The 24,326-nt window shown below is 37.2% G+C and overlaps 1 protein-coding gene across 12 annotated transcripts in view; it reads right to left on the reverse strand.

Moving 5' to 3' along the window:
• Positions 1-24,326, reverse strand: part of CADPS2 (calcium dependent secretion activator 2) — a 314,451-nt gene that overhangs the window by 185,703 nt on the left and 104,422 nt on the right. For all 12 annotated transcript variants that reach the window (XM_084507238.1, XM_084507237.1, XM_084507234.1 and 9 more), the window contains exons 3-5: positions 23,416-23,748; positions 2,382-2,462; positions 1,155-1,391 (exon numbers count right to left, since the gene is read on the reverse strand). In XM_084507238.1, coding sequence (XP_084363364.1) covers positions 1,155-1,391; positions 2,382-2,462; positions 23,416-23,748 — 651 coding nt within the window. The remainder of the gene's footprint in view (positions 1-1,154; positions 1,392-2,381; positions 2,463-23,415; positions 23,749-24,326) is intronic.

The following is a 24,326-nucleotide window of genomic DNA, read 5'->3' on the forward strand; positions in this document are numbered from 1 at the left end:
TTTCGTATACTTCAGCACTATACTACACCAGTTTTACATGCTGGATGAGCTATTATTTTTTAGTGTATACAATGATAGATGGATCGATCCTACTACTCTTCCAAAATTTTTTTTGGCCTCCTACATTATTAGCTAGTAATATTAAAGTAGCATATGGCAGGATAAATAATTTCTCTTTTACAGTTAAATAAAAGATTTAAACATTTTTTGACATAACAAAGAAAATTAGATCTGAATTTTCAACACTACAAGAAAAAAACAGATGCACTGTTCACTTAAGAATATACATTGTTTAAGAGACATACATGCTTTTTGTTTGTTTTAAAACACTTAACAACTGAAATATTTATTACTTAACATTACCCAATGTTTTACACAAACCGAAGCTGTTTCAAGTGCATAGCACTTAAATGTGGCATCTTCTGACAGACAAATACATACTATGCAACAAGGAAACATTTTTATTGTAATATTACCTAGAGACAGAGATCAGCATTTCCTGATATTCACATGTACAGAATGGGACCTGACCAATGATGCTTTCCTCAGATGTTTAAGTAACTAGTGTCTTCTAATTTGTGTCTTCCTCTTGAAGTGAATTGAGCTCGATGTGGATTGGGACTGCATACCTATAGAGCAGACTTCCTGCATAACCTCAGTAAATACAAGTTTGTCTCTTGAAGAAAATGCAAAAAATTATAAAAAACAGCCTATTATGACCAACAGTAAGAAAGTTGGAATTTGATTTATTCTCTAAATGCTTTCGGTGAGAAAACACAACTTGTTTGTAAACTTCTGCAAATGAGGATTTGACAACCATAGTGTTTCCTCATTATGTTCCAAAGTGTGCCTATGTACCTAATGTTCTGGAATTCATTTAAACTTACAGCTGTGTAGGAGATTCAACTGCCCACATTGCTGTGTGGAACGAAATGTAGCTACAGCTGTAAAAGGAAAGCACATAATTCATATAAACTCCAACTCCTAATTATCAAAGAGACAATGCATACTTTACTAGTTTAAAATATTTTTTATTAATGACCGAGGAAGGACTAGTAACAAAAAAAAAAAAAAAAAAAAAAAAAAGAAATAGGCATTCTGGACATTCTAATAATTTAAACCGTCAACAAATGTTCAGTGAAATATATGATTACCTCTAATGTGAAGGAGAGGACCACATCAGACTTTGACAGCTGAACCTCATTTTCGTCCCCTATGTCCAAGAATGCAGAATTTTGTGATCGCTTTAACTTCTGCAGTTTAAATTCTGGCCCACCTTTAGACACTGGAAGACTTTCCAAATTGGCCATCAGCAAATTCACTGAAGACCGCAACTCTTCTATGTACATGTTTTCCATTTCTCTTGTTATGAACTTTGGGAATTTTCTTTCCTTGGAAGGAAAAAAAAAAAGTCGGGCAGAAAAAAATCATGCTGCATTATATAGCATATTAATTTATTAATTTGCTCTCACTTAGAGATATTGAAAAAAACTAAAAGTCTTAATTCCTACATGTAACTATTTGTATCCTTTGAAAACAGTAATGGGAAGGCTAATTGTGTGCTCAAAAAATAAGTCAGTCATATTCTTGCTTCTAACATAAAACAGTTGAACTACAACCGCAACGTGAAATTTCTACTTCTGCTTATTTTTATTTTTAATAACAAGTCATTCATTTAGAAAGTAATGCAGAGTTACACACAATTATTTTACACATTTAGGTCTGGATTCCAACAGAGTGCTAAAATGGCCAGGGACTGTAACAATCCTACTTGTGATATTTAATATAGAAGGACATAATGTTGTCCACTGAAATAAGATACGAGCTCTAAGAGAGAAAAAGTAGACTTGGCTTTCTAAAATTTACAAAAGCAATTTTTAATTTACTCCATTAGCACTAACTTGAACTACAAAGCTCACTCAGTTTTGTTACTTGCAGTGCTAATACAACTACTCTGAACTTTGACTTAAACTGGAAATATAAACTATATTATACATACTTTAAAAGTATATATATGTAGCATGCTGTAAGACAAAAACATTATATCTAAGTACAGAATAATGCATTTTGCATCTGAAATATAATCTACTTTAGTTCCAAAATACATCCTCCCAAATGTGCAAATAATATACTCTCTGTATCATCACTGGACTTGCTGACGAAGGAAAGGTAGGATTACACAGTATACAACCTTTCAAAACAAATTTTGCTCTTTCTCTACCCCATACGTACTCCACAGCAGAAAGAAATGCATCTCCCAGACTGTTATGCTGTCAGATGACGTTCAGTGTCAGAATCAGAAAGTGGAAACCCACATTATTTATCATCCCACTTAATCTCGTAAGAAGATACATTTTTGGTACATGAAAGCAACCGCTTACCCTTGCCATTTGTTCAGCCAGTTGTAGACGTCCGTCTAGTTCACGTCTGATCTGGGCTGCTTGCTCATCTGCATTATCCAACTTGCACAGAGAACAAAAAATATAAATAATATTAACTGTAAGAAACACACACTTTATAGCAATTAATGTAGTTGAAAAGAAAAGAAAAATGATTTGCAACAACCTTTGTATCTTAAAATTTCTGAAACACTAAGCAAATACGTAGCTTTGAGTCTTACCAAGATGAACGAAATGCAAGGGCCACCCATTATCCACAGCAGTCAAAGACTCTGAAGGGTAGCCCTTATTCCCTTGACTTTTTAATACTCAGCCTAAATAGAAGGAGCATTATTTCCTTATGAAAATAACCACTGAAAACATTTGTCCATGAAGCAGAAAACTGAACTGACAGAATAGCTGAGAAAATGTTTGCAAGGAATTTTTCTCTTTGGTGCCATGAGATCCTCTGGAACTAGACGTAGGGAGAGAAAACTGTGCAGCTATACCTTCTGTGTATATATTATTTCAATCACATGAATCTTTTCTCCAAAATACTGTCCAGCTGCTCAGATTAAGGCCTATCCAGTTTTTGAGCTTCCAATATTTTCATATGGAGGAAATAATTATGACTAAAGCTCAGGCTTCAGTCCTGGAGGTAAAGGGGAAGGACCCATCTCTTCCCCTCAACAGAGTCACTGGGTCTCAACAAAGAGCATCCCGAGTCATTTTTCACTGTTTTACTTGTTAAGGGTAGGTGAAATGTGGCTTCACCGTAGCAGACTGACCTGCACGGCTGAGCAGGCTAAGAGGAAGAAGCGTGGTGCATCTGGAAAAGGCCAGGCACAACTTGACATCTTACTGAATATGTGCCCATCAAGGGTGAAGACAAACATCACAGTGTTAACGGAGGGCTTTCCTTTTCTACGGGTAACTGCAGGCACAATCCTGAATGCTGATATGAACTAGTGCTTTTAGTCTTTAGACAGCTAATGTCTAAAGATACATCACTTGCTAAAAAACAATCTGAAATTGATTAGTGATGGAAACTGGCAAAAATCAGTTCTCTAATTAAATGAGACCTTCAGCTAAAGAGCTCACAATTAGTTTAGAAAATGACTGATTCCATTAAACTAAGTTTTTTATGTAAGACCACTATTTAGTGCACCAGGCCAAATACATAATGCCATTTTCTTTGCAACAGTCCTCTGCTAAAGTCAGTAGATCTCATTGAACCAAAGCCTTGTTGAAAATTAAGCATTTTTTCCTCCAAAAAAACAAATAAAAAATCTGATTATTTTTGGGAAAAAACAAACAAACAAACAAACAAACAAACAAAACATCTATTGCTTAAAGGTTTATTGCAGCATTATGTACAATGAACATCTGACCACATTTAGCAAGAGAATATAAAGTTTTCCACAGCTAGGATAGAAGTGATGACAGGGAGCACAGTCTGTCATCTGAGCAATCTGGCATCGGTCAAGACCCTTGAAGGATCTGCTCCAGACTACTAGAAAACAGGAGACCAAAACCTGATGGTATATGAGAGGCTCAGTTTAAACAGAACAGTAGAAACTGGATCTTGCTGCAGACTGGTAGGGTCCTCCCACTAAGCGTGTCTGTAAATCTGCTCCTAGCTTGACTGTCAGTATAAATGGCAAGAGCATTCAGGATGAAATTAAGTATTTTATGTTTCACAGCATACAGTTAGAGTATTCCAAATAAATTCCTGAATTTGCATTATACTATTTCATAACAGAACAAGAAACTGCTTTTTGGCCTTCTAACAAAACATATTTATAACTTGTCCTTTCCTTTGTATTAAATAATACATTTAAATACATTTAAATAATACATTTCCTTTGTAGTAAATAACTACTTTATTTTTACACATATTTTTATTTAATCAGTTTGACAATCTGTATAATAGGAAAAACAATTCTGTTTTCCTTTTGGGGCTAAGAGAAGGGCAGCATTATTTTAATAACGTATTTCAAAATAGGCAATTGACTGAAAAATATCTGCCTGGAGGGAATTTTGATGACTGAATTTTGATTTCTGCCAAAAGGAGGGTGTGGGAGAGCAGAATGAAGCTAGAACTTTTTCCTGTGTCAAGACATAACTTCACTGGCTGCTTCTATTATTAACTTGGTTGGAGGGCCAGAAGCTTTTGGTTAAAAATTATATTTACTTATTTTTTTCCACACAAAATGATCATTTAAGTTAATGAATGCTAGTCTGGTTTTGTAAATCAGCATTTTTTCCCTAACCATGTATTACTTCCCATTATCTATTTGTAGTTGACAGCTTACAAAATGTGCCAATTTCCCCACTTACTTATTTTTAAATTTCAGTATTCTTCCTGAAATATTTATTTATTCAAATAATATGTTGTTAATGTATGTGCATAATGATGTTTTGCCAAGTATGGAAAGAAACTGAAAAGTTGAAACACTGAAGAACACTGCTTTACTTATAGACAGAACCAAGGTAAGAATGACTAGTAGGTCATTCACAGCTGTCCTAGTAAGATGTAAAGTTGTTGACATTAGAGTTTTTGCAATATACAAAATGAAGCAACAGTGAAGCAACATGCTACATGCAAAGTCATTCTACTTGTTTTTATCCTAAATTCAATAAAACACGTCAAAACCAACTTTCCAAGCAAAGCGGTCAGTGATTATAAATGTGAAGTCATACTTTATACATCTGCTGAATCTGAAGTGACAACAGTAGGAATAAGTAAATTCTGAAAATGCAGGTGGAAGCTGGAATTCGTGACTTGTATCCACTTCCTTACACAGGGAAGACACTCATTATAACCCACCGTAGGGGTGGAAAGCAGAGACAGGGGTTAACATTAAGTGCATCCTTTTCCATAATTCCTTATTTGTGGATCAAATCCATACCCAGGACATAGAAGAAGTTATGACAACCATTGTATCAATTTTTAAAATGTTAAAAAATATAGAAAAGCACATAAATAAATACAAATGTAAAACTGCAGGATACCAACTCAGATTTTTCTTAGTATTGCAACAGGTATTTGCTTTAAAAAGTCACTAACTTGCAAACACTTAAAATACTTTCTGAACTATTTGTCATGTCGTATTTAAATGAAATTATCCATCACATAGATCAGTTGTAATGCTGGAGACTTAGGAGGGCAGGCATGCCAAAAGGGAAAGAAGAAAAGTTATATTCATACAGATTGTTTTAAAAGAGGCTACATGCAAACTCCATTTAATAAAAACACCTCAGTTTTCTCCAATGGTAGTAATTATTCACCATAGCTATTTATCAACTACACCAACAATAGAGATACTCTTTATGTTCCTTATACTTCACTTAACCAATTATTCAGTATCTTAGCAGCAGTGAACCTCGCTACAGCAGACTCTACAGATACCAGACTTGTTTTCAGTGTAAAATACACTTGAAGTCCTGACCAAACAAATCAATATTTTCCCAAATTGGCATACACCTGGCCCCTGAAACTTACAACTTCTAGGCATACACTGACTCACATTTGGAGGACTACTTATTTCAGTAGGAAAATTTGTAATTGAGCAAAAAGTATGAATAAGATAGCTGTGTCACTTGTGCCTTTTCTCTTTGCAGAGATTATTAACTGGATATTCAAAGTTTCTTCAGAAAATTCAGTAATTATAAGTGACTATGTTTGGATGGACTATGCTTGGATGGATAAGAAGTTACTTTTATTAAAAAAAATCCTGGTAGCTCATCATCTGGCTTTTTTTTTTTTTTTTTTCAATGGTGTTATATAAAAACAGCTTTCTAAAATAAGCCTGCCAGTCTTAGACATCAAGCTATTCATTTGAAAATGTTTTTATTCCTTAATGTTTGAAGTTGCCATTATGTTTTTCTCCCACTTTCTCACTCTGAAAAGGGCAATCACTTTTTATTACAAACTTCTTTATTGTCAGAGATGGGCTGCTTGTCCAACAATTTTTATTAAAGGATATATTCTGTTGCTAATATCAGCGTTAACTGCTAACCAGCAGACTGAAGTTTTCTACTCTGAATTTCTGCTTTAATAACTTCAACCAAAATGACTCAATTGTTTCTGAAAAGGAGGGCAGAGAAGATAACACACTGCTATATCCACAATAAGAAAACTGGTGACCATCTTGTAAAAGAATACCATCTTGTTTTCAAGTACGAATCTGAGATTCTGCAGCACTCCATCTGAAAATCAGACCATCTCTAGCCAAGTTGTGAACCTCTGAAAAAGGAAGCAGCCATTACTAGGGGATAAATCAGATCCAGCATTCAGGCTCGTCTTCAGGCTGTGCTGCTCAATCTCTTGAATATGCATGGGGTCTATGCTCCTCAGATTATTTGCTTATTTGAGGAAGACTGCAAGTTTATTAAAGTTACAAATCACTATTCTGATCAACGGCATAGTATCTTACTTGATATACAGTTGTTTGACAGTTGCGACTAGACAGCACAGCATAGAAGCACATCTTAATTCATGTTCACATTATCTTGACAGGTTGGAAGAGACAGTCTACCTTGTGATTCCTATTTAAATAACTTATATTTTTTTTAGCATTAAAAGGCTTTAACATATTTGTGTATTTTGGTGCAAAAGAGTAGTACATTAGAAAAAAAATCTGGTTAATGTGCAAGTGTACCCTAAAGAAAAAAAAGGAGTAATACTGACAGGAGGAAATGCACTAATTCCGTGGCACACACTTGTCTTACTCTGCCTGCAAAGAGAGTCAGATGACATTTTTCAAGACAGAAAAGTTTGAGTACAGATGAGTACTGACCAGCTGGAAGTTATTGTTCTCAATGTTCATAAGTGCTCAAACTAATGGATAGTTGCTTCAAGTGACTATCTCATTAATGGTCAGTTAGCTTTCTGCAGTTTTTTAACCTGCAGTAACATCAACATCAAAGTGTATTTACATGCACGTAGTGATACAAATTTCTTTACATTTAGTGACGAAATTGACAGTACAGGTATCTTAGGACTTGTTCATATTTCTGTGGCCCAAAACCCTCAGCTCTGCCTCCTGAGTCCTACCACTCAGCTCTGCTCTGTGAGGACACAACAGTCATTTTTACTTTAGAGCAACTTTTTGCCACACGTAATGGCTCCTGGGCCCTGCTGAGCTGATGGGTTATTCGTGGCTGCCTCCAGAAGGCAACCTGCAGGCTCCATTTCTGACTGCTGCGTGGCAGCACAAGCCAAAACTGTCAACAGGCACCAAATGGAATAAAGGGCTTGCATTAAAAGTGTGATTAGATACTTAAGGAAAAAAAAAAAAAAAAAAAAAAAGATTTCTATGCCATTTCTAATGGCATCCAGCAGCAAGGCTGGAAGAGCAAATGAAGGCCAGAAAAGTCCTACCGTTCAATTTTGATTGTGAATCAAATAAGCAAGCAGTAGGTATGGTGGATGTAAATACTTGCATATTTTCAGACTGTGGTGCTTTTATCTCTGGCCCCCAAAAAAGGAGTTTTGCTTCAAACAGACCTGCCATCTTGAAGACCTGCAGGGTTTCTTCTCGTCTTTACACATGCTGAGTTTTTCTACAGGAACAAACTTGGAATATATTAAGCAGCCATGTAATGCCCTGTCACATTAAGAAGCTGTTGTGCACGTAACACAAAAAAAAACTGCAGAGATTCCTGAAGTCTCCCAACCTTGTGAAACAAGATTAGCAGCTAAATATATGAAAGTAGAAGGATCTTTTCCTTCCAAGTGAGGCAAAAAACACCTCACCCAACTCCAGTCTGTAGCAGCAGATGCTTTTGGACATGAATTCAACAGGACTTAACTTCTGAAGAACAAAATCGTGACAGAGGTAAAATCCTTGCACTTCCTATTGGGAGAAAAACAGCTATTTGATTAAAGGGCAGGATGCATGAAGCTTTCTAAACAGATTCTGCTGGACCTTTTTGGCCTCCTGTTCCACAGGAAGGAAGACACAGCTGTAAATAGAAAGAAAATGTCAATCCTCTATTTCAGAGAAGGCTATGCTGTTTAGCTTCAATTTTAAAATCGGTTCTCTTCATTGTAGAATATACAGTGAATTAATTCAAATTAACAAGAAAGATCACTTAAGTTGTATTTAAAAATTCATATGTCCTGTGCACCCTGCAAAATCTATATTATGTATCATGAAAATGGCTATGCTGGTGGCTGATCCTGTCCTGTCCCATGGTGAAATCCTGTGGATTTTCCACAGAACTCTGCAAAAAAAATTTAAAACATCTGTTCTCTAATCTTCCTCTCCCCTCTTTCCACCTTGTTTCTTTTCCTACTCAGCACAAACAACAAATTGCTAGATTTGACAATATTTTTAGACTATGAGAAACATCAAAGTGAAACATTAAGAATGACAGAAAGAGAAAAACTGTTAATTGTTAAAATAAAGGGGATAAAAAAGCACCTACACGAGAAATTTTCTCTATTGTGGAATACCAGTATACATATTCTCAGCTAATACCAAGTCAAAAGACCTAGCAAGAACTGAAAGTATGTCTACTTTCTGTCTGTCTGCAGCAAGTAGACTGGTAAAAGCTTACTAGTCTAAAGCCCTTACGAAGTATCCTAACAACTTCTCATGTTGCACCATCAGACCTCATGGCATTTTCATAAAAATTTTGTTGAATCAATCCTCCAAAAGATTGCCTTTCAGACAGTGATCCAGGCCAAGCTAATCACTCAGTTTTCCTGAAACACAGTGCCAGTAAAAAGCTCAAACATGACTTTGAACTAGTTTTAATACAAATTCCTACTGAATGCTATCAATCTTCAATTTCTAGAGCTGTGGTATTTGGTAAGTAAAGGTACATATACACCTCAGCTCCTGCCTTCATAACTTCGTAGACCCCAACCATATTCCTCAACATCAGCCTTCTCATCATACTAAAGCATTTCAGCCCTTTCAGCCTCTCCTTGAAAGGCCATGAAGTTCCACAATTTTCAGTGCCACCCTCCAGTCTTTAATGAACTCCTCTATATCCCTGAGATAGATATACTCTCCATTTCATTATCATTGTTCTTCATAGCCATGAGAAGTATTTTGTAACATTTTGTCTATTGTTGCACACAGACCTAATGATTTCAGCACAAGAAACCCAAAGTCTCTTTCTTGAGCTGTTACTGCCCATTCTCAGTTCAGCATCCTATGCATATGAACTAGTTCTGCACCACAGAGCATTCAAAGTCAGGCTGGAAAGAGTGTTGAGCAACCTAATCTAGTGAGAGATGTCCCTGAACAAGGCAGGGAGCTCAAACTAGATGATCTTTATGGTCTCTTTCAACCCAAACCATTCTATGATTCTATGATAGTTTTTTTCCTCTGATGCATTCCCTCATGTTTAGCTACCTCAGAGCTCATCTGTTGTGCTTTTCGCATGCAATTTTGTGAGGTCCTTCCAGAGTTCCTTGCAATTACAGCAACATTAGAGTGTCCAAAATGGTTTAGTATCATCTGTAGCCTCGAGGACTCCCCTTACACTGCCTGTATAAAGACACAACCCTCCTCTTAAGTAGAATCATATAGAAATCACACTTAAACTTGCTTGAAATAATACTAAATGGGCTTACAACATTTTATATTTTTCTAAAATTATCTTGAACTTTAAGAGTTACTGCAGCAGACCTGTCAAATATCATAATTTGATTTTCTTATACTGATTTTAAGTTTAAAAAAATCAGAAGCTTGAAGGCTTGCTCTAGAAAGAAATCCCCTCTCCCTTGGTTACTCTCCTTACCGTCCAAAAATATCGTGTAGAATGTTTTCTTGCCTTATCAATCACTGATTAATTTTTCTTTGTAGTGTTGAAACTAAGGGGAATATACACAGAAAAGGGGAATAAAGGTTAATTACCATTCCATTAAGCAACCAAAAGCACCTTGAATGCCATGTTATTTTTATTTCCCATATAATGGTATGTGACTGATTGAACTAGAAAGAAAACTTAAATTCAGTCTGATAACTCACAAATGAAGTACCAATTTATTAAGTAGTTTCAAAAAACAATTTGTTTCCAAAATACATCATGAAAAAACCCACTCAGTCACATATAAACAGTTCTTATTTCAAATAGGCAAAATTATTCTATTCAGTTGAAAGTCTGCATTTGTATTTAAGTATATGCAGTATCTGAGCATAATAACAATTTGTTTTTTTTTGTTTGTTTGTTTTGTTTTGTTTTGTTTTGTTTTGTTTTTAAGAGCTACAATTTCTCTAAAAAAAAAACTATTTAAGAAAATCAGTGAATTCTCCTTGATGGAGAATTGAAATCTGCAACTTTGACCATGTAGCCTGTTTTTGTAATACTCTAAGAAACCTGCCTTCGTAAGCCCTATTCTTCCATGATAATTCTTTCAAATAAGCAGATAGGTTGAAAAGTTGCTAAGGTGACCACAGATCTTCACCAAGTGTCTATTCTATTCATTCCCAAAAGTGAAGAATTATATGGACTGTTCTAATCAAATTGTTTTAATTTTCCTACTGTTCTTCATGTTAAAGACTATCGAGTACAACAGGATTCTTCACTGCAAAGTAAGAGTAGTAAAGAGTTCATGTTTCAAAACAGATTATAGATCTTCAGTCTGTATTCTGCTTACTCAATGATTAGCAGGAAGACTTTAACAAAGAAAAAGAAAAATATTGCTTAAAAGCACGTACCTAGTATCTCCTTAACATTTATTTATTATTATTTTTGTGATGCAAGAAAAGACTTAACATCTGTTTTCCATGATGACAATCAATTGTTATTATTCTAGAAGATGCTGGAATCAGAAAATTCCCACACTGATGAATAACTTCCCTGGTAACACATATCTTTGAAAACAGGTTAGAAAATAAAGACTATTTAGCCCAAACGTTGTTCCCCAATTTACTTGAAAGCATCTCTAGTGACAGACTCCAAACTCTAAACAGCCTATTCCATTTAAATGTTACTCCAGTATTTAAGAAGCCTCATACAGAATTCAGCTGACCAGCAAGGCACGGTTCTACTTTCTGGTACTCTCTACATTCCATTGCTTGGCTAGATCTCCACTACACAGCTCCAATACACAGCTTAGACACCTAACTAACACATAAACAGTAATATTTAGGTGTTTGCATCAAGAACTATGTACCATCATCTGCTCCTCCTTTCAACATTTTTTTTTCATTTTTGTTCTAAATACAAGAAATGGAACTATAGGAACATTGGTTAGATAGGCCATCTTGAGGTTACCAAGTCCAACCTCCCACTTGACAACAGTAGGTAAGTCTTACTTACTCCACTAAAACAAGTTCTGAAAACTTCCAAAATATAGATTCCACATGGAGATTGCACAGCTTCTCAGGGTGACCTGTTCCTTTGCTCCACTACTGTCACACTGAAGTTTTCCTCTAATGATCATTCTGTAACTCCTGAGTGACAACTTGTGACTTAATCTTTATAAGCTACTAATCTGCTACCACACAATTTTAGCTTGATTATTGTTGTCTTCAGAACTTCCCTCCATGATGCTGTAGGCTGCTACTGGAAACTCTTCTTTGCTAGGTTAGGCCACGCAAGTCTGGCTCCCTCAGCACTGCCAGGCAGAAGGGAAGAACAACTTCATCAGTCTCCTACCCATGTTCGTTCTAATGTAGCCCAGCTTTATTTCACCTACAATGAAAGGGCGCTGTTGGCTCTTACTACACCTGGCATCCATTCTGTACACATTCTGAAACCCCCTCTCCAGCTCCCTTTCCCTCCCCTTTTCCAGCAGGGCTGAAGCTCTACCAGTTGGTTCCCAACCCATAACCATGCCCAAGATTATTTTGCCGGAGGTGCACAACTTTCCACTTCTTAATGAAATTCATGAGCTTGCTGTTAGCTTACTGCTCAAGATTACCCTCAAGCATTCAGCACATCAGCACCACCCAGTTTAGTACTGTCTCCAAATTTGCAGAAGCTAAGAATTTGTCTCATCATCCCATCTGTCAGTAAAAAATAATGAACAATATCAAACTCTGGAGTAGTTTTCCCAGCTACCAACTGGGCTTTTAAACCACTGACTCCACTCTTTGAGCACAGTGACATAGCTAATTTTCAAGCCCTCTAATAATCAGCTTGTCCAGGGCATACTTCCTCAACACAAAAATATGAATGTGGTAGTAAATGGTGTCAAAAGCCCTACTCAAGTGAAGTCAAGGTGAATTACCATCCATTGTTCTCCTTACTCACACTATCAGTCATTTCATGAAAGATGGCAGGTTGGTCAGACATGATTTCTTCCTGGTATCCATGTAAACCGATAGTGATAAACTTTATGTTTGTGAAAACAGACCACAAAAGATTGTGGTCCATGGTCTTTCTAGTCTTTCAAATAGTAAGGTGATGCCTCTAATTCTCAACCTTTCTGTACAACAGGATGGTTTGTTCCTGAACTCTCAGTATGTTTTCTTTAGAAATCTGCCAACTCCTGGGCTCTCCTCTTCCCTACACTGCAGCTTCTCAGGGGTCTCTGCACAGCAATTCCTTAAACAACTAACATCACAGTGTACCTTCTCAGCCTTCCTCCAATATCAAATTCTGTCAGCTGGTGATTTCTGCAGCCCAGCTGCCACCTGTGGCAAGATTCACTCCCACCTCTTCCCTGTTTGTGAGCAGCTGGTTAAAAACAGCACTAATCCCAATTGCTCTTTTTGCATTCATGTTCAGGAATTGTCACCAACAGAGTCTAGAAACTCCCTCACAATGCTTGCACAATGCCATGTTCCCCTCCCAGCAAAGTTGTGGCAGAGGGCTGAAATCCACCATGTGGATCAAAGCCTCCCATCAGACAACTTCTATTAGTTGTTTGCAGACAACCTCACTTTCTCTGTCAGTTGGTCTGCAACCAACCCTTACCACAACATCACCAATGTGACCTTTCTTTCTGGTCTTGACACAGACTGGTCTTCTTTGTTGCTCAAATACTTTGCGTTAGTGCAGACACATTCATTAACGCTCTCCTTTCTTAGAGGGAATGTTACAGTCTCCCTTGTAGCCTTCTACCTTATGTATCTTCTCCACATGTATTGCTTCCTCATTTAACCCTCAGATTAGCTCTTAGCAAACCTAGTTTAAAATCCTCCCTGTTAGGTTAGCAAATCTGCCCACAAACATGCCTGTGCCTTCTTGCTGGTTTAATTCCATTGCTTCTTACCAGTTCTTCTTAAAACAAGGTACTACAACCAAAGAATCGCAGAATCACAGAATCACAGAATTGAAGGGGTTGGAAGGGACCTCAAAAGATCATTGAGTCCAACCCCCTGCCAAAGCAGGTTCCTTAGAGGAGGCTGCCCAACCAGGCCCGAGCAGGCGTCCAGACAGACCTTAAATATAGCCAGAGAAGGAGACTCCACAACCTCCCTGGGCAGCCTGTTCCAGTACTCCATCACCCTCACCATGAAGAAGTTCTTTCACATTTTGGTGTGGAACTTCCTATGCTCTGTCTTTTGACCATTACTCCTTGTCCTGTCCCCATAAACCACTGAAAAGAAGTACACACCTCACTGATGACACCAGTTACGCACGTTGAAGGTGTCACTCTGGGCCATCCCTGGTCATGCTGCCCCGGGAAGCAGTGGAGTTCCCATCACTGGAGGTGTTTAAGAGAACTGTGGATGTACCATCAAGAGACACAATTTAATGATGGAACTCAGTAGGTTAGTGTGATGGTTGGACTTGGTGACCCCAAAGGCCTTTGCCAACCTAGATGACTCTATGACCTTTGCTCTTAGTCCTGCAGTCACCCTTCATCTCCTCAAGGTCATGTTATTGGTGCTCACACAGATAAGCAGCAAGGGGCAGTAGCTGGAAGGCTTGATGGGCCTCAGCAACCTCTTTGCAACATCTCACATCCAGGTGAGAAGCAAGTAAAAAGACGAACCAGCAGATGGATGCCTTTGTCCTATAGTCACCAAACACTAACACTTCTTGCTTCTTCTTTGTTCTGGTCCAGTCCCCAAACCCAACATGTCCAACATGCATTCTTCACACAACAGAACTCACTCATCCTCCCCTGCTGCTAGGATCCCAAAGCAGTTTTTCAGATTAATGATTGCAGAGAGACATGGAGCCTTTCTCCTGCTGCCAGAAGTCATAAACTTCCAGATTCCACCTTCCTGAAAACATGGGAAGAGGAGGGAACTACTACTATTAAAATAGCGAGAGAACACCAGTTACAGAAAGTCTGCTATCCATCTGTAAAACATAATCGTTGTTCCAGTATGGTAAAATTAGAATACTGGGCACAGAAGCATTCCTAAGGAGGGACAGTTCTTTTAGACAAGATCTTGCTGTGCCTCCAGTCTCCTGAGGGAAGACAGTATGGAGAGAAGGCTGTGCCAGATTGATTGGAACATGATTTTATAATGCTCCTAATAATAAAGCAAAGCTGCTTCTGAAAATTGTGCATACTTTTTGAGGTTCTCATCCATGGCTCAGTAGTACATTCTCTCATTTACGGGTAGTCCAAGTGTTCCCACACTAGAAACGCTTAGCATTGCATGACCAGTTATGAAAACAGTTCACTCAGGGGTGACAGAAGGATTGGATAACAATTACTTTTCCCATACTTCATTTGCACAGGGCTATTTCTTCTCTCACAGCCCCAGAGCATTCAAGTTTACCATAAACTGCTCCTTTTAACAGCAGTTAAAAGCCAACATTTCTACTAGCTAACCAGTCTCATTTTTATTTCAGATTTTCCCTGTTTAAAGGTAACACTTCTGAGAGTCAGCTTATTTGTTTTCTCAAGAAACAGATTCTCATAAACAACACAAAAAACAGATTAATCCTACTTTTCCTCTCCTCTTAATCCTTCCCTCCCCAGTAGACTGTAAGCTTTTAGACTAAGGGTGGCAATCATTTTTTCTTCTCTTTACTCATGGAACTGACCAAAAAAAGTGTTACTGCAGTTGGCCTGAGAATTTTTCATGCCCGTAGCAAAAATATAAAAACAGATCAACGTATCTACAGAAGACCTATAGAGAAGAACAGGCACCATCTTGAAAAGATGTCTGAAGTCTGACGAACATCTAAACACAAAGCAGACAGCCTCAGCACTGACAATAGACAATGTAGATGGATGATATGAACAACTGTCTTTGAGTCTTGTAATATAAAATATGGGAATAAATAGAAGGCCAAGGAGCATGTCCCTGCAAGTTGACGTTTCTGTTGAGAGTCAACCCTCTTTTGGGTGGAGATGGTGTCTGAGATGGAGAGCATGAATGGACAACAGCCTAGATATTAAGACAGCTTCAGTAGAGGAGACAGATGGAAAGAAAACCCGAGAGCTCTTGCTTTTTTTTCTTTTTTTTTTTTTTTTAATGAAAACCACAAAAACACATTCCTAAAGGATAAAAACCAGACACAAATTATGGTGTGTCCAAATAGATCTTTCAGCCATTTTATAAACACAATTACTCTTACATAGGACAATCTATCCTCCTTTATGGTTGCATTTTGCTATTTCTGTTTGAAATATGTTTATATTATATATGTTAGCTAGCTCATTTCCAAATTTATCTGCACATTTCCCTTTGGTGTGACTGAGGTGTAGGAACCTGAACCACGAACCATAACCAAGCAGCCAGTTGCAAAGGAAGTGGCATATTCCTCTCAAGAACGAAAAGTTAAGAATTCTTCCTCTACAGTTTCAGAAACACGGGAAAAAGGCTAAGATTCAGAACAATACATTCAGAACCAGGATGTGAAAGGGATATAGAAATGTAGCCTCATTCTTGTCCTGTAGCTTTTCAGCTGCTTTTGCTGGCTTCACACTGGCTGCTGAAGTCACCTCAGAGGAAAAACCCTGCAGAGGAAGAAACCTAACTAATTGAACTGATCCTTGGGTTGGAAGCAACTGTTTTACGCAGAAGTGCTTTACTTTGAATACATAAAAAGGGATGTCTAAGCAGGAGAGGTGGCAAATTCATGCTAAGGGTCATTAACTTACTTGGGTTGACCAAGAATATTTTTTTCAAATTTGCAGGTAAGCTAGGGATCAGACACATTAATGAAATATAGTAGTCAGTCTGGAAACATCTCTAATAACATATGTAAAAACTATATTTGTCTGGTATTTATTTACCTGAAGACACAGGTCCTTTAAAAGAATAAAATAAAATTGAAAAATGTAATACAACAGCCTCTGGGAGAAGAGCTTTATTTTTGTTGCTTAATGCCAAACTAGAGGAACTTATTTCTCAGCTGGTAATATTAAACACAATGAGTCAAATGCAGTGGTGATGTTAATAAAAGTACAAGTTAGATGCTGTATATATTTGGCATCAAGTGTTGAAGCAGCTTAACTTACTTGGATCCGGAACTCAGTAGAATGTCAAAAACAGCATTAATTACTTCTTGAAGGCTCCAGAGGAGTATTTTACAGGAAGAAACACAGAGGAAGGTAGAAAGTAAAACAAACTTTAAAAGATCTGCTTTAACAAAGCCAAAGCCAACTTCCCTATTTTTTATGCTATGATGGCCATTCTGCTGCTGTTTTCCTGCATTCACCCAATGCCAAAGAAATTCAGAAAACAAAAACAGATTGAAAGATCTGCAGCCAAAATCCCAGCGCCAATGATTTCAAACCTCAGAACAGGCACAAGATGGAGCATCTCTTGTCACTTGGGACAAGAAAGGTGGTACACAGAAGACAAGGCCTCAAAGGAAGCATAGAAAACACAAGCAAAACAACTAGTCTATGATTACTGGCAGTCTTTTAAGGTACTAGAGACCATAAATGTCCAACTCATTCACACAGATGCAAATCAAACACAAGAGAAGAAGCCACATAAGCAAATAGAAAGCTTTATAACAGAAAAATCCATATGTACATTTGTCTAAAAAGTGATTATATGTAAAAAACTATTAATCCGTATTTTTTCTTAACGCTTACACAGAACAAGTAAGCCTTTGAGCATTTTCCCTGTTTTCAGATGTTCCACTCTAGTTTTCCTCCTAAATGTAGATGTCAAGGCCAATTTTACTCACCAACAGCTGAATGTAACAAGGACTCTGCAATACCTCAAATACTGAAAATGCATTACTGTTGCTGACATACCATTCCTCTGTAGTATTTTCTCAGTATTCCTTGATCTACAAAGAAGAATATTTCAAAGTGCTTCTCCATTATATAACTTGCAAGGCTTTTAAACCTTGTTCAGAGTCAGTTACTTTAACATGCTAAAAAAGCTACTTACTTCTCTAAGAATGGATTGATATTTTTTCCATCATTCTTCTGCAATTAGAGTAAATGAGATTAAACCAACACACTTTGGGGCAATCAGGCACTTTTTTCCAAAGTACATTCTGCTATTATGGAAAAAATGCTTTTGTTTACAGAAGCTAAAACTTTTATAACTTGGGGGTTCCAAGACTTCCTTTCTCACCAGAACTCACATTATTAAGCTGAAAATTCAAACCAGCTTAGTTCTGGATTTCTGACAGCTTCATTCCAGAACTGATCTTAGCAGGGCTATTTGAGGTTGCAGCACTCTTTTCCAAAGCATCACATCTTTTCTGTCTTGAGCAAGACCTCCCAAATTGAAGTAAAAGACAAATGAAGCAGCTTAGCAAAAACACTGAAATAACTTTATATTAAACTTCGAGTATATATCGAGTGGTATATCATGAAGAGAAAATATTGAAGATCGTGTGAGAAATTATCTATTTTTCCACTGAAATATTTTGTTTGAATTATTCTGCTCTCATTCAAGCACAGATAGCTGCAGATCTGTTTTCCCCTTGAAGAAAATGGAAAAATCAATCATAAAGCAGATTTTTTTTGTGAAAAAGAGGGCATGGAAGAAGATATATTCTTGTATTTACAGGTACTAGAAACCAATAGAGTTGATGTGTGAACAAGTCTGAAGTGTGAACATTTGAACACTTCTGACATCAAAGGTATGAAACACTTTTCAGGTTGACAGACACATATGGCAATTTTAAAACACTGACCTGTTCTGAAAGGCAGCATATCAGTATTGGGTCATTTTTGTGTGCAGAAACTTTCCAGACTCACATTTATCATGTAAAAATGCAGTCAACACCTGATTTTCTTAGGAGGTGGAATACTCTATAGCCTCCCACGGTCCCCTAGATTTTCTGCCTTTCCTCTGTCAAGGGGACTCTGCAGTCCTTTCTGCTCACTGAGAGCCCGGACAACTTCTCCCAGCACTACTGCCCCATCTGCCATCTCCTCTGCAGTCAAAACCCCCAAAGCTGTGGGTTACCGAGAGAGCAAATAAACCCTACTCAGCTTTTAGAGCCTGCAGTGGTTATCCAGCAGTAACCTCTTACCTGGATAATGCTTGAAGGTAGCGTATCTTACCCATAAAGCAGATGATAGGAACAAGGTATGACTTTATGTTTTTTAAACAGTAGAGCAGGGATAGCTTAGGAAGGGTAAAAGCACTGCAGAGACTTCTGAAACACCAGTGATGACAACTCATCCAATACCTGATGCTACCTTTAAATTACAGCAGTGGACCTTCCCAACATTTTTTCAGTTTACTTTGTTGTATTAGGTAGGATTTATCATGAAATAAGTAATGACAGTCCTTGTTGATCATCTGACCAGATACTGGCTTAGCTGAAGCCTTGGTCACAGTAAAATACCTCACAGAGCCAGGGTCTTTTCTTCTGAAAAGACTCAAATATACATGCTGCATAGCAGCACATGATCTGCAATATACAGACCAAACCATTTTTCCTGTGCCTTGTCTCAAGTTTAAAAAAAAAAAAAAAAAAAAAAGAGAGAGAGAGAGAATGTGTTTAAGCTTTAGTCTACATTCCTAAAGGAACCTTAACACTTCTTCCATTACTCCAAGAAAGCGGTATCAAATTTAACACTGAAATTTTCTGTAGAAAAGTATCATTCTCCATGCTTGAAACGTTTGCACTTGTCCCTGTAGCTTATATGGGGTATAAAAGTTTCTTAGAAAAATATACAGAACTATGGGAATTTCCTTTTGATAATCTGAGATTTGTGAGATAATCGCATTCCTTTTCAGGATCTTACTAAGCCAAGGTACAGAATGGCAAACATTCAAAAGACACAAAGGCCAAATTGTGAATTGAACTGCCTTTAATTTTACTTATTTCCCAAACCATATAATTAATTGGACTTTACTGAAGTTGTGGGTGAAAGAATCCTTAAAGCCCAGCTGTACTGAGCACCGTGAGTAGTCTTAGGTTCAGGAGAAATTCTTGACAGAAATTTTACTCATAATTAAAAATGCAAAAATTTATTATGGAAAATACAGTGTTGTCCATAATTCTCAATATTAGACACTCATACAAAGAGATACATCTTGAAAAAGCTATAAATAATCAAGGATGTGAACCAGGAGCTTGTTACAAAACTTTTAAACAGAAAATTATGGTTTGAAGCAAAGTACCATTGAAAGCTATTTCCTAATTTGTGGATGATTCCCAAAGAGTCAACAGTAAAAGACTCAACAGATTTGTTCTCAAAATTATTTATTACCTGTCAGAAGAGATAATGTGACTTAAAAGAATTATTTAATTATGAAAATCTCCCCTCTCACTGACGATAAGGGGGTTTAGATCAGCCAACAAAAGTCAACCTTTATAAAGGTACTGTCAAAACAAAATAAGCTCTGTCTGGAGTTATGATTTACCTGATAAGGAAACTCTGGTATTGGTGGAGTGATGTAATAATAGTGCATGACCACACTGCAGTTAGATTTTGACTTTCAGTTTGACTTTCTGCAAAGTTATCTTCCACATCAGTGACTAATTAAAAAAAAAAAAAAAGGACAAAGACAGACTTTATCATGTTTGATCTCTGTAAATCAAAGAAACCATAACAACACACTGTGGGCAAGCATCTCAAAAGCAAGTCAAGGAGATCATTAAGTCCCAGCTAACTCACAATCATCTCTTTATCATAAAACACAGATCAAGAAAATGCAATGTAAATAAAAATTAGGTGAAAATGTTAGCACTTCCAAAATTGAATCTTTTCATCATGAAGAGGTAGAGATGCTTGGCAGCAGTTGCTGGCCTTGCTCTAAGTTCTGAAGTTGAAAATGGAGTCACAGAAGAAATCCTTGACATGAAGGTCCCTGTTAACATTCACTACCTAAAGATGGACATTCACTACCTAAAGATGGACTATACTAAATAGGCATTTAGTATATGCTAACAGATTGTGACAAAAAGTTAGTTCTTCAAAGAAAAACACATAAAATTCCCACAGTTGTTTGGACTGTGCTTGGCAATGTCAGAAAACCGGTCTAATATTTTTCATTTTATTGCTGATTAAGTTCTTGTTCTGATTGAGAACAATTGCTCACTGCCCTCACACAAAGGATGGAGACTGGCAACCTGTGTGTGCCTGCAACAACCCATGCCCTAGCAGAACTGTCTGATGACCTGCTGCAAGATGCCCAAGGGTTTAAGAGTTAAACACTCCATTTAGAACAGGCTGGAGAGCAAAGGCTGCTGGCAACCAGTAAAAAGTTTCTAAGGGCAGAAGTCATGAGGAGGAGGTTGGCAGACAATACCACTACTGTTACAAATAGCATCTTTGTCTGCTTACCAACCCTGCAGCTGCGGGATAATTTACTTGTATCATCGATGTCGTTCAGTTTGGTATTTCCAAAGGGCTGGAAGGAATAAGAAAAAAAAAGGGGAGGTGGGGTGGGGAGAGAATAAGAAAAAGTTTTCTGCACAAGTTACAACTGTACAGATCTGCTGTTAAGGGCAGCTGTTTCTCAGAGCTGCAAGATATTCAGAATTTCATATCAAGATATGATTCTCTGCTAGAAGCACAGGCTAGAAGCCAACTCATCAAAACCCCTATCAAAAATACAATTTTAACATCTGTTTGAACTTTCACTTATCTCACTGTTCCCAGACACTATTGATTATCATTATCTACAAGTCTCCAGTATTTTAAAGAGCGGTGGCAAAGGGAAACAAAAGTGAGCATTTTAATATAAAGACAGATAGATACTTCTAGGGGAGAACGAAAACTGAAGTGCTGACTGGAATAGGAGTCTAACATCACCTCATCTTTTATAAATACATTGTCAATAGAAAGGATTAAAATACAGCCTAAACTAAAATGTCTATTAGAACTATAATGAGGAATAAAGGATTTTGCCAAGGGAGAAGAGGAATTACATTATAAGAAACTGTCTGCTGCCTGCAATACACTTCCTGAGAAGGCCACAACTGTTGTCTTTTCCTTTGTAACAGTTTTCTCTTCATACCTTTAGTGTACTATGTGCTTGACTGAATCACAAGAACAGGATATAAAATTTGTTCAGTAGCAACTTTGCACAGTTGGAGTATGTAATAACAATTTTTGCTTTAGCAAAGTAATCTCACGCTTGCCTTGGAAAATGAAAACTTTCAGAATGTTAGAACTCACAGCGGGAAGGCTACATGCTCAAAGAATTCCAGAATTCTTCCTAGTTGGAATGATGTAGATGATCCTACGTCTGCTCCAAAAGAGATGTCTCCTTTTCTTCCCATCCTTCACTACTCATATGAATCATGGGTAAATGATGTGTACTTTGGAGACCTGCACAGGAGTTTTTACAACCTTCACAGCTCAACACCAAAAAAAGGAAGAGAAGAGTCTTCACTCCATTAAGTCATCTTTGCACACAACAGCACAGTCAAACAGCCTCTCTCCCTTACTACATACCACAGGATTATTTATTCAATTTGTGATTCACGACATATAAAAGAAAATCACCATGTTCAAAATTCTACCACAACAGAAGACAAAAATGAGTTGCTGTGATTCTTCAGTCTCTTCATAGGTAATAAACCAAGAACAGATAGAAAACTGCTGAATAAGAGAGCCCTGCTAATATTTGCCAACCACTTTTGTTGCATCAACATTTTATAATTAATAACCAAAACCAAAAAGCCTTCAAACATACAGGTGCAAGAACCTAGTGGCCCATATCACCAGAACCACTTCTAGATTAAAGGGACATATTTTTTTTGTTTGATTGTTCAAAGCTGTACAGTCATATTTGTTTGTATTCCTCTAGCACAATACAGACCAACAGCAGATTTTGATCATTAGCAGTGACATATAAAGTAAGATTTAACAATTATCATACACCAGAGGAGGGAGAAAGTCATACAGTTTCTACTGTAAGTAACAGGTTATATGCTTTTGGGGAAAAAATAGTTGTTTTTTTTTTTTTTGTGTGTGCTTTCAAGTATTGATTGGAACAGGTTGCCCAGAGACATTGTGCAGTCTATTCTTGAGGTTTTAAGAGCTGACCGGATAAAGCCCTGAGCAACCTGGTCTGTCTGCACAGCTGTCCCTGATTTGAGCACAACATTGGGCTGAACGATCTCTTGAGGTCTTTTCCAAACTGAGTTATCTCATGCCTGCATGTTCTATTAGGCAAAACCACACTCAAATAAGCAGGATTATTCCTGAAGATGTCAGTGCTTCTTGACCAACCTGCATATTGCAGAGGTTAGCTTCCTGATATACCTGTACGTGAATTAAGAACAGTTCCAACAAACTGAAGTTTTATACACTGCATGGCCAAGCAGAATTCAGTATGTATCATCTATCTACTTATGGCAGCAAATTTCTTTTAAAGATGTATAAACACACACACAAACGTATACACAAATATATATAAAGATGTATATAAAAACACAAACATGCATATGTAATTTATACATAGGTATTCATAGCTATTCTAGACTATAGAGGATTCTGCAGAATCACACAACTCACTGGAGCTGTGACACTGTAAAAGGGCTCAGGAGATCTCTGTAGCATAAGTACCATATACTCTAGCATACCCTTTTTCCAAATACTTTCCAGTGGCCATTGATGTAAAGATTCCATCCTGAGGGGCTTCACTTCCTTGAAGTATGGAGATAAACTTAAAACTGAAGCCTTCTGCACAAGGTGAGGAAGCACTTGACCTGTTGGCAGGAATTGGGGGGAGCAATTTTGAACACAACAAAACTGAATGGCACCAATACTTACTTGGCAGGCATTATAAATCAACTGGTGTTCCAATTTTTTGATCCCTAGAATCTGTTGAAACATTTCATAAAGCTGTTCCTTGCTCAGAATCAGCTCCGATACAGCACTTAAGGCCATTCTATTCGGCTGTTTGCAAAAGTCCTCTTCTCCCCTGTATATGGCATCATACTTGGCTAGCCAAGAACTTAACACTGTCTCTTTGCTCAATCCATCAATTTCCGGCAAACTTCGGACCCTCTTTTCTATGTTTTTCTTAAAAACATCTCTAAAGTCATTTGCAGAACATCCTCCACTGTGAACCATTCTTGCAACTCTGTCACTCTTGAGAAATACCTTTTGCAAAAAAGAAAGAGAAAAAAAAAAAAAAAGAAGTTAGGCATGGACACAGAGAAGAAACAATCTCTTAATAAAGGGGTGTTATAGCAGGCTAATATTTTCTTCCCATGTGAAATGTCTTTGCTGGGAGGTCAAGGTTGTTCCATTTTTCATGAAGAAATAATGCATAAATACATGTTCATAACTAATAAGTAATACATGTTCACGTGAATAAATAATGAATAATTACATGTTCATAAAGCAAGTTTCTGCATTGAACAAATACTTAAGTAGCCAGTAAAGTACTTCTACAATAGCTAAGCTAGAATGAAGTCTAAATTAACCACAGCTAATTTAAAACTTACCTACAAGATTTCATTAATCTTTCCTCTGTTAAAATCACAGGAGTCTGAAGATACTTGCAAGTAACTCATGAAGAAGCTACATTGTCTTAAAACTTGGCAGTATAATGAGTGAAAAAAGTATCTATAAGATAGCTAGGAATATCAAGGAAGAGGAGACAGAAGTCCAGAAAATGAGAAAAAAAGAAAGAAAAAAGAAGAAGCACTAGAGAATTATTGCAATCAATATTAACA

This window comes from Aythya ferina (genome assembly GCF_964211825.1).
Source record: "Aythya ferina genome assembly, chromosome: 1".
Classification (NCBI taxonomy): Eukaryota; Metazoa; Chordata; class Aves; order Anseriformes; family Anatidae; genus Aythya; species Aythya ferina.